Genomic DNA, 10,402 nt, shown 5'->3' with positions numbered 1-10,402 from the left:
TCCTCACTGTTATGAATTTGGGCTTGCAGCATTACGAGAGAGATTCTTCATCTTCTGGTCACAATTGATTATTCCAAAGTTCGTGTTAGGTTCGACGACTTAGGGAAGCTTGGCCCAAGTCTTTCACGAATCGGCTGGCCAGGCCTAAAGTTCGGCTCAGGTTCGGGCAAGGGATTTTGAATTTGGCCACGACGCCAGTGACGGCTCACCGACTCTTTGCGAAGGACTCCGTGGGATCTTTAACGTCCGTCATATAATGCCTGCGGATGTCCTTTTAACCTCCATTCGAGGGACGGCACACACGTTGATGAATCGGCCTGCTGTGAGACGCCGGGATGACAGTTTATAATTGTGTTTGAGATTTGAGCCCATGCTATAGACAGCTAAGAGATGAGCGTGCGCACCTGTAGGACATCCTCTGCCAGCCCAGCAGTTATGCGACAGCAATTTGTGTTTACTTTGCTTTTAAACTTGATTTTTTTAAAGAATATAGGAGAATGTTAATTTTGACAGTTCTGCGTTGCCTTTAGGAGACTCCTGTCTTTGTGTGCTCATCCATGTGTTGTTGCCTGTCTTTTGCCTTCTCCCCCATAAATCAGTGCAGTTCAATAAAGAGAGAGACAGAGACAGACACACAGACATTGACATTCCAGTCCTCCTGAATGGAAACTCATGAAAGGACATCGACTCAGACTGGTGTTATTGATTTTCTTGTGCTCCTCAAATGTTTAATTATAATCTGACTTGGGCTTGCAGGATGGCCTGGATGTACGCACACTCACCTCAAAGCTGTCGAGAGCCTGGATTCAAATCTCCGACGCAGCTATAAACTGTCATTCTGGTGTTTCACAGGCAGGATGATTCATCAATATGTGTGCAGTCCCTTTGATGGCTGTGAAATTGAGCGTCCTGTCTGCTGGCATTAGTCGCTAGACGTTAAAGATCCACAGTGTCCTTCACGAAGAGGAGGTGACCTATCGCCAGCACCATGGCCAAGTTCCAAATTCCTGCCATAACCAGAGGGGGAATTTCATCAGCATCACAGTCACACTCAAAGCAATCATGCAAACCAGAAGCCACAGGCTGCACACGAATAGATGAGGATTGATTTGAATTGAGGGATAAATGAGTGTGTTTATTTTGTGTTGACTGTCGACTGTGTGTTTGCTGGAAATTTGGAAGACTATCCTTGCTGAGATTCGTCGTTGTGCTTGGATGTCCAGGTAGCACATGAAAGCGCAGGAGGGAGTAGCTCAGGAAAAACATATCGGTTGCCAACTTCCTGCAGGAGAAATCTTTCTGTGAAACAAATGATGTCAGAATGCTTCCACAAAAGTCTACTTTCTCTCATGCACCATGCAGTTTATCCCATCCCTTCTACAGTTTTCCTATCCATCCTCTAGTTTAGACCCTGGTTACACTGAATCCCGTGGGGGGAAGTGGTTCCAGCCAAGCAGCTAATCTACTCGGAATGGAAAGCTGATCAGAATGAGGATAACCTTCGTTCATTCTGCAAGGGTCAAAACAAGTGTGTGTCCATACTGAGGCAAGCCAAAAACCATCAACTGACAAATCTCAAGGACAAACTATCCAAAAGTGAGAAACGTTTTGTTTGAATTGCTGTTCAGTTTGCACCCCCAAAGTACCCCCCTTTCATGCAGTATTCCACTTTTAGGTCATCTCCACCAAGTCGATCCATCAAATGGACACGTGTATCATGTTCATGCCGCCAAGTGTTCCGTTCCATGGGATGTGACCATTCTGGTTTTCTGAGCCATGAAGCAGACCGGAGGACCATTCGCTCTTGCTCTGAGATAGAAGGGGAAGGGGGATGGGCTTCGGGTGACATGACATTTGGTGCTGAGGATGGCTGAATTTTCTCTCCCGCCACCTCCTCCCTTCCTCGCTCTGCCGGACGATCCTCCCTTGCTGTCGACTCTCTGGATTTAGCCCTTTGAAAGTTATATTGTCAAGCTTGGCTTGGAAGGCATGAGCAATATCAGGAAAAAAAGGTTTGCTGCTCCACTGCCTAGGTGCACAAGGCCAGTGGACCTTTGGGACACTGGGCACTGCTTACACACTCGCGACGACCGTGACCCTTCTGGAAACGCACTTCTCAGTCCCACGGAGTGTTCTTCTCTGGCGGTTTATCTTCAGATACCATCAACAACTGCCTGGTGAGTCAGTAAACCAGTATGCTACAAACTTGAGAGGCTTAGTTAGCTCCTGTAAATTCGTACCCTGCAAGGTGAGATGATTGGGGACTTACTCATCGAAATAAACGTCGAGAACAAAAATGCACGAGAGACTTTTACTCGAACCGGACGATTTACCCCTTTCACAAACTCTGGAAATTACATTTCAAATTGAGTCCACTGCCTACTGCCCAGCTCAACTTGCTGCTTTGCAGATGCCCTCCCTCCCCTCCCCCCACAGCCACAGCCACACAGCAGGAAGCGCAAATGCTGCAGCAGCCCAACAATCTCGTTGACACAGACCCTTCTGTGCAACAAAAGTAACAGCAATGCGTGTGTCCCCGAGAGCACTATGGGAATTGTGGCTCTGCTTTCCATGCTCCGAGAGCACAGTATTGTCCTGCATGTGGGCAGTTATTCAGGAATTGTCGCAAACGAAGTAATTTTTCCAAAGTGTGTTCCACTGCCCCTGCCACGACACCAGCACCACAAAGGACTCAACCTCCCCACACAGTGCCCATCATTATGTACAATGTGTGCTCTCGCCTGGTGACTGTCAAGACCTGTGCCATTCAGCTAGAATGGCTCGATGATGTGTATGTACCTCTGCTATTGGACACAAGGGTTACAGTATCTCTGCTCAACATGAACACTTATAAACTGTTTTTCACCCACCTGCCACTGGAGCACCACTGTATTGCTCTCTGCAGGTATGAGAACTCCAAAAATGACAATGTAGGCACTCTCCAACTGCCTGTGCATGACGACGGCACTATGCACCTAAATGCGTTCTCCTTCTGCATCGCCCACCATGGTGCCAACCTCCTAGGTCTTGACCGCTTCACGGAGCTAGGTTTCTCCCTGATGGATGCCAGTGGGTCAGTGGTTCTGCAGGTCACCTCCCCGTGGCAGCAGAAATGGCCTGCGCTGTTTAACAGACTGGGCTGCCTTACTGCCTTTACCTGCCAGCCCCTGCTCGACTCTATGGTGATCCCGGTCATTTAGCCACTGTGATGTATTCCACTTGCTTTCCATGGTGAAGTGTCCACTGAATTCAAGCTCCTGTTGAAAACTGGAACTATCAAACTGGTCAATGCGACCCCTTGGATCTCCAACCTAGTGGTTGCCAAGAAAAAGTCAGGAGGGCTGCGTATCTGTGTGGACCTTCATGCAGCAAACGGCTGTCATCCCAAACAAATACCCTTGCCCACATCTGAGGAACTGACCACCCAGTTCTATGGCTCCACATTTTTTTCCAAAGCTGGACCTTCACCAGAGCTAACTCCGTTTGAAAAGTGCATCCTTGGGTCAGGTGTGCTCGGATGCTGTTCTTCAGCATTTAATTGAAACACTCTATTCCCCCCCCCCACTTCCACCATTAACCTGGGGATGGCAGAAAACTCTGCCGAGGTGAGTTGAAGCACATGGTCAGTGGTTATGGCCTCAGGCAGCCCCTAGTGTGCAAAGAGCATGTCCAGGATGTCTGCCAGGGTAGCCCCTCTACCATTATAGCAGGGATATCATGACATTTTTACCCACGCTGGAGTATTTCACTACACTAGGATGCCATGTTGGCTCAGCTTGGCCCCAAGCTGCTTTAAGAAAGTGATGTCTTCCGTCCTCACAGGGATTCCAGGAGTGACCGCTTACCCAGACGACATTGTTGTACATGGGCCTGACGCATCCATCCACCAGTGCCAGCACAAGGTTTTTGAGGTGCTTGCCAAACATAACCTCACCTTGAATGGTGAAAAGTGTGTTTGCTGTGCTGGACATTGAGTTTGTGGGATTTTGCCTGTCTGCTGGTGACATCCCCCACTTTAATCCAATATAAAGGTCATCCACCGCTTCCTTGAGCCCATCTCAGCAGCACATGTCTTTCCTGGGCATGACAGCCTATTTATTACCTGTGGTTTCTGTCCCGATACTACACCATGACAGCACCGCTCTGCTCACTACTCAGAAAGGACGAGCTCAGGGTTTGGATGCCAGCCTGTGCTGAGGCTTTCCACCTCTTGAAGTCTCAGCTTACCACACCACCTGTCCTGGCTCACTTCAACCTCACCAACCCCACCCTTGTCACCTGTGATGTGTTGGCCGCTGCCGTTGGGGTTGTGCTCTCACAGCTGTAGAATCGCATGGAGAAGCCCATCGCCTTTCCCTCCTGGGCCCTAACCACTATGGAATAAAGGTATTCTTTGGGTGAACATGAAGTGCTGGCCTGCACATGGGCATGTGAGCTGTGGCATATGTATCTGTGTAGCTGCGTGTTCACCCTCTGGACCATCCACCAAACAATCACAGCCCTGCTGTCTACCTCGGACATGGGCCACAGACAGCTCCGACTGCACCGGTGGTCCAAACACCTCCATCAGTACAACTTTCAGCTACAGTTCACACTCAGGCAGGACAATGTGGTGGCAAACCTACTCTCCCACTCAGTTGACACCCTGGCCAATACCACCTGCTCTGTTAGTGCAAGCACAAGCTCATTCAGCTGCTTCATGCCCCTCTCCAAGCTACGGCTTCAGGAGCTCCAGCAGGCCTTTGAGCACGACCCCATTCTCTCAACACTGCACCTACATCAGGACTGGATTGCATGTGCGTGTTTTGGGGATGGCATTTGAGGGTCACTTGGGCATAGTGAAGCCCAAACAGAGGTGCTGGGACCTGATGTGGCCACGGATTGACTGTGACATTGAAGCCATGGTAAAGGACTGCGCAGTGCGCATCTTGCCTGGTTAGCAGCAAAACCGACCCTTCAGCCATTCCTCCCCTGCAGCTGCTCATCTGGCCAACCCATCTCTGGGAACATATCCAATGAGACATTTATGGTGAAATTCAGTGTTCTCCATCACCAGAGCTTTCTTGTGGTGGCCTATGACCTGCCCTCTAAATGGTCGGAGGTAGCCCCATGGCGACAGTCACTACTGGAGCAATTGTGGATATGCTGGACATGCTGTTTGCACGTTGGGGTTTGCCTGAGGCCATGACCACTGATAATGGGTCTCAACTCGCCTCAGCAGAGTTTTCTTCATTCCTGGAGGGTTGTGGGGTTCACCACATCTGCACATTCTACCATCCCTAGGTTAACGAGGGGATGGAGGTTGTGGAGGGTAGAACATTTCAATCAAACGCTGAAGACCTTGGTACAAGTGTGTATAATGATGTAATAATGTGGGTGGAGGCATATCTGGTGACGTCGAAGAGTGCTCTTCTAGTTTTTATATGCACTTGTGTTTTTTGCTCTGTATCTGCTTTCTGGATTGTTTTCCCTTATGATGGATGGCTTGAAAGATGGATTCTCAGAGTAAGCCTAATTAAAATTAGAGTCGCTGCAATCAGATTACAGGTCTTAACAAAAGTAATCACAACAGATTAAAGTCACTGACTTGTATCGTGTGATTTTAGTAATGTGTTTCTTGTAACTCCCCAATACTGCTCATTTATAATAAACTCAATTTCCAATTTGTCATCCTCAACACACTAATGTAATAACCACAAGGCTGCGGGTTAATTCCCAATTGGTTTTTTTTTTGTGTGTGAGGCAAATGTGTTTGTGATTTCCTGAAGAATATTATTAGGTACTTTTATATGGGAGATTCTTTTTAGAGATTAAACATTGTGTTTGGAAGTGGGAAAGGGAATATTATGTTCGGAAGTGGGAAAGGGAATATTGTGTTCGGAAGTGGGAAAGGGAATATTGTGTTAGGAAGTGGGAAAGGGAATATTGTGTTAGGAAGTAGGAAAGGAAATATTGTATTATGAAGTGGGAAAGGGAATATTGTGTTCAGAAAGGAAAGGGAATATTGTGTTAGGAAGTGGGAAAGGGAATATTGTGTTCAGAAAGGAAAGGGAATATTGTGTTAGGAAGTGCGAAAGGGAATATTGTATTATGAAGTGGGAAAGGGAATATTGTGTTCAGAAAGGAAAGGGAATATTGTGTTAGGAAGTGCGAAAGGGAATATTGTGTTAGGAAGTGGGAAAGGGAACATTGTGTTTGGAAGTGGGAAAGGGAACATTGTGTTAGGAAGTGGGAAAGGGAATATTGTGTTAGGAAGTGGGAAAGGGAATATTGTGTTCGGAAGTGGGAAAGGGAATATTGTGTTGGGAAGTAGGAAAGGGAATATTGTGTTCGGAAGTAGGAAAGGGAATATAGTGTTTGGAAGTGGGTAGTAGGAAAACTGAAAATGGGGTTGAGTGCAGCATGGTATTAGAAGAAAAATATTATGATCACAATAAGATACATTTTCAATTGATGAGGTTTTTCTAAGTAATCTTGTTGTTATATTTTAACTGCTTAGGCCTGAGTTATTTTATAACTTGGTTTACGCAGTTCTTCAGCTAAAATGTAGGGTCGGTAGGTCGAAATATAAATATAAATATAATTTCAATTTTTAGAAATTATATATTTTTATGATTTTTTTTGGATGTTCCATGGAAAAGACAAGGGTAGGTGTGGGGCGGGGGGGGGGAGGGAAATATTAATCCCGGACCAGGAGGATCTAAGAAAACATTGAAGATGGAAAACCATTCAAATGCAGGATGCCCATGTTCACTGTATCATCTGATGTGAAAAACAATAAAGAAGGATTAAAACTTGTTTTTACAATATAGCCTGGCATGTTTTTCTTGTACAAACCTGTTGGATCATCAAACAAATGGAAACAATGCTGAGAACAGTGCATGGGTGCGCGTGTGCAACAGTGCATGTGTGTGTGCACACCAGTGCATACTGCTGGAGATGATTTTAAAAAGGTGTCTACGAGGAGTCAACACGCTCAAAATGGTCAATCAGAGCCATAACCAGCTCTTACTTTTCAGCGGGCATCTGATCGTACCGTCTCCTCATCCCCATGAGCACATCAAAGGCTGATTTTTGGTCCGTTGAAGGCTGAATATTAGCATCTCGCAGGGAAACTTTGACGTACTTGGCACCGAAATCTTTCAATACGAACAGCGGTGTATAACTTTCGATGGAAACAAAATCGGCACGATCGAGAGTCGCCTGCGAATCATCCCTGCTGCTGCACTGAATTGATGTAATAGTTCAGCCAGAATATTAGTCGTCAAGATGTTGCGTGATTAAATCACCAATACAGTCACTCAATTTTTTCTGCTGACATACTTCTTAACAATCACTTTTGCCCCAGAAACCACAGTCAATCTGAACCATGCTGGCCACTGCTCAGACGCCATGACTGAAGACTACTGCGTAGCTCGGTTAAAGGGGACTCGGCATTTTGGTGCGGGCAAGCAAAATTTTATTTTGAAAATAAATGCCGACGTTTACATTTCAGGTTTTGAAACTTTTGCACCTTCGGCGGAAAAATTATAAATATAAAAGGCTAAAAATGTGTTTTATATTTGTATTTCATTTCGGCAAATATACCGTCGGCGGATCTGTAAACCAAGTTATAAAATAACTAAGGCCTTACACCAAATTTTTTGAACATAATGTTGTATTTATGTAATGTCTATCATTTTGTATTGCTCAACTCTTTTGGAATTGGGAAATGTAATTGATAGCAAACAATTTTATTATCGCAAATGCCATATTTTACAATATTATGTCTGAACATTTTTTGAAAATAGCAAATGCATATCCCCCAATTTCTGAAACAAAGAAGTGGTCATTTTTTTTCTTTCTTTCTTGGCACATCTAACAATGGTCCAGAGAACCATTGAGTTGTTTATCATTATGCAAACAAACATGAGAAAAATAGTTAGAATTTGCTTGATCAGTTTGATTTTAATTTTTTTTTTTTTAAACTTGATGTATTTACACCAACTATGAAGTGCCTTGGACTGGGATTTGGTGACTTCATCTGTTTGAGACTTTGCATGGAAGCACACTCTATTTACAATGGGACTGAATAGGAAGGAAATTAATAACATGATAAAAAGGCAAATGAATTACAATGATCTTCCTTCTCTCATTAAATAATCTTCCTTCTCTCATCGATTTTGAGATGACATACCTCATTTTTCCTGTTTTCTTTTGCAGGTATTTGATGGCAACAGCAACTATGATACACCTGAGATGCGCAACTTTGAGCCGGTCATGGTACGATTCGTCAAACTGTACCCTCTGCGCAGACCACCTGGTGGGATGGGCATCCGCATGGAGCTGCTTGGCTGCGACATGCTTGGTGAGAAACTGAAAGGACAACGGATGTCTCTGAGTTTGTGAAAATCATAGTGAGCACCACTTCCGACATCTACCATTCGTGTTACTTTATTATTTTCAATGACATTTACATTTATATTTACAGGTGATAAAACTAATACATGGAACACATTTTCAAATGTTTCATTCAGCAAAGAAATAATCATATCTGAACTCGCAGGGAAATTAATAAAATATGACACCCCGATCTTGGATACAAATTAAAAAGAGAAAAAATACAAAAGTACCTCTATCTTGGATGCAAGATAGAGTTCCAATGTGGTTGACAAAGTGAGTTGCACCTGAAACCCCTGAGATAAGTGGGGGAGCTTAATTTTTAGGTTAAACCACTCATTATATACAGGTGAAACCTATTACACTTATTTCATAACCTTTCAAACAAATAATTTGCTCCTGAAGTGATTTAGGGTTAATTAGGTAAATAATTTGAATACTAATGCAACTGAGAATCATCTGATTTTTCTCTGTTAATCTAACAATTATTCACATTTTATCTGCATTCACATTTTATCTTCATCACTTTGGAGTAGTTTGTGAAGACTTTATATCAAGTTTGATTTGAAAACATCATGAAAGAAGTAAAAAAAAGACATAAAATGTGATAGCCCCCGTTGTTTAAGGTATTTTTCTGGATGGAGTTAAAGGGCTAGCCCATATTTATGTGCAACTACAATGGCTGCCAGTCTACCAGTCAGCCATCTTTGGTCAGATCGCAAAATAAATTGAGGGGCACATGTATGCCACTATGTACTGTGCTGCTTGCCATGTTTGAACAAAATTGGATCATCCATGTCTGAGAAATGGTTGGGGATACATTTAAGTTACAAAATGGCCACCATTCAGCCCGCTTGGATCTGATCTCGAAAAAAGATAATGTGCATATGTAAGCCATCATTCATTATCCATGTGTCAAGTTTGGACAACGTCTGTAAATGCATGTCCGAGAAATGGTTGAGGCATGTTCAACAATGAGTTTTTTTACAAATAAAATGCCAGTCGGCCATCTTGGATCTGATCTTGGGGGGGGGGATGGAAGACGTGCTTGGGTAAGCCATCATTCTTTATCTGTCTGCTAAGTTTGAACAACATCGGTAAATGCATGTCCAATAAATAGTTGAGGACGTGTTTGACACTGGGTTTTTTTTTTTTTTACAATTAAAATGTCCGCCAGTCAGCCATATTTGATCGCATCGTGAAACAAAATGCTGTGCATATGTATACCATCATATGATGTCTTTCTGCCAAGTACGAATAAAATCGGTCCATACATTTCTGAGATATGGTTGTGGACGCATGCACAGCACGTACAGACACGAAAATCGAGACCAAATACATTAGCCCCCGTTTTGGACCAAGTCCAACGGGGGCTAATAAGCTCAGGTGGCATCAAAATGTGGAAACTTTGAAGGGGGGGTGAATACTTCTGCAGATCACTGTGGTAGTAGTCGCAGTAGTGATACAAAACAGTATAATCCTGAATTATAGATTTTGTGACTTTTGCTGATCATTATTATGACTTCACACTCATCCCTCTCCCTTCACCACACTTTCCCATCAAAACAGCTGAATAGTATAACCATGTAAATTATTTATTCTGACCATCTCTTTTGTTCAAAATACCCTAAAATCAGAAGAACCCCCAACATTGAAATCTCATGCTGAACATGAATGTGACGTCTCTCCAGAAAACTGCTCCAATGAATCATCAACAGAACCTGAAGGTAAGGCTGTCCATGACAAATATACAAAGACTGGTGTCATTTATTTTTCACCTCAACCTGTTGAATTGTTTGCAATTTTGCATCAAATTTTTACTTTTATGATGTTATTGATTTTATTGGCATTTATAACTTTATAGCTATATCAAACAAAATAACCTTCTGAAATAGGTGATTATTCAGGGCCGATGACGGTATCCACAAGTGAAGATAACGTTTGTGAATTATTATTTGTCACACATTAAATCCAATATTTTCATTAAAATTCTCATATTTTCATCTACTTTATTGATTACTAG

At 43.5% G+C, this 10,402-nt stretch overlaps 1 protein-coding gene across 5 annotated transcripts in view; it reads left to right on the top strand.

The window, feature by feature from the left end:
- The window catches only part of LOC147011022 (neuropilin-2-like), a 300,172-nt gene that overhangs the window by 245,880 nt on the left and 43,890 nt on the right, over positions 1-10,402 (top strand). For 4 of the 5 annotated variants that reach the window (XM_085859784.1, XM_085859787.1, XM_085859783.1 and 1 more), the window contains exons 10-11: positions 8,203-8,347; positions 10,017-10,106. In XM_085859784.1, the coding sequence (XP_085715910.1) occupies positions 8,203-8,347; positions 10,017-10,106 (235 nt within the window). The remainder of the gene's footprint in view (positions 1-8,202; positions 8,348-10,016; positions 10,107-10,402) is intronic. The other variant, XM_085859785.1, reaches the window with a different exon arrangement.

The sequence above is a fragment of the Eptatretus burgeri genome, chromosome 16, assembly GCF_056783735.1.
Source record: "Eptatretus burgeri isolate ZD-2024b chromosome 16, Ebu_testis_v1, whole genome shotgun sequence".
NCBI lineage: Eukaryota > Metazoa > Chordata > Myxini > Myxiniformes > Myxinidae > Eptatretus > Eptatretus burgeri.
This window is presented reverse-complemented; position numbering and strand designations above follow the sequence as displayed.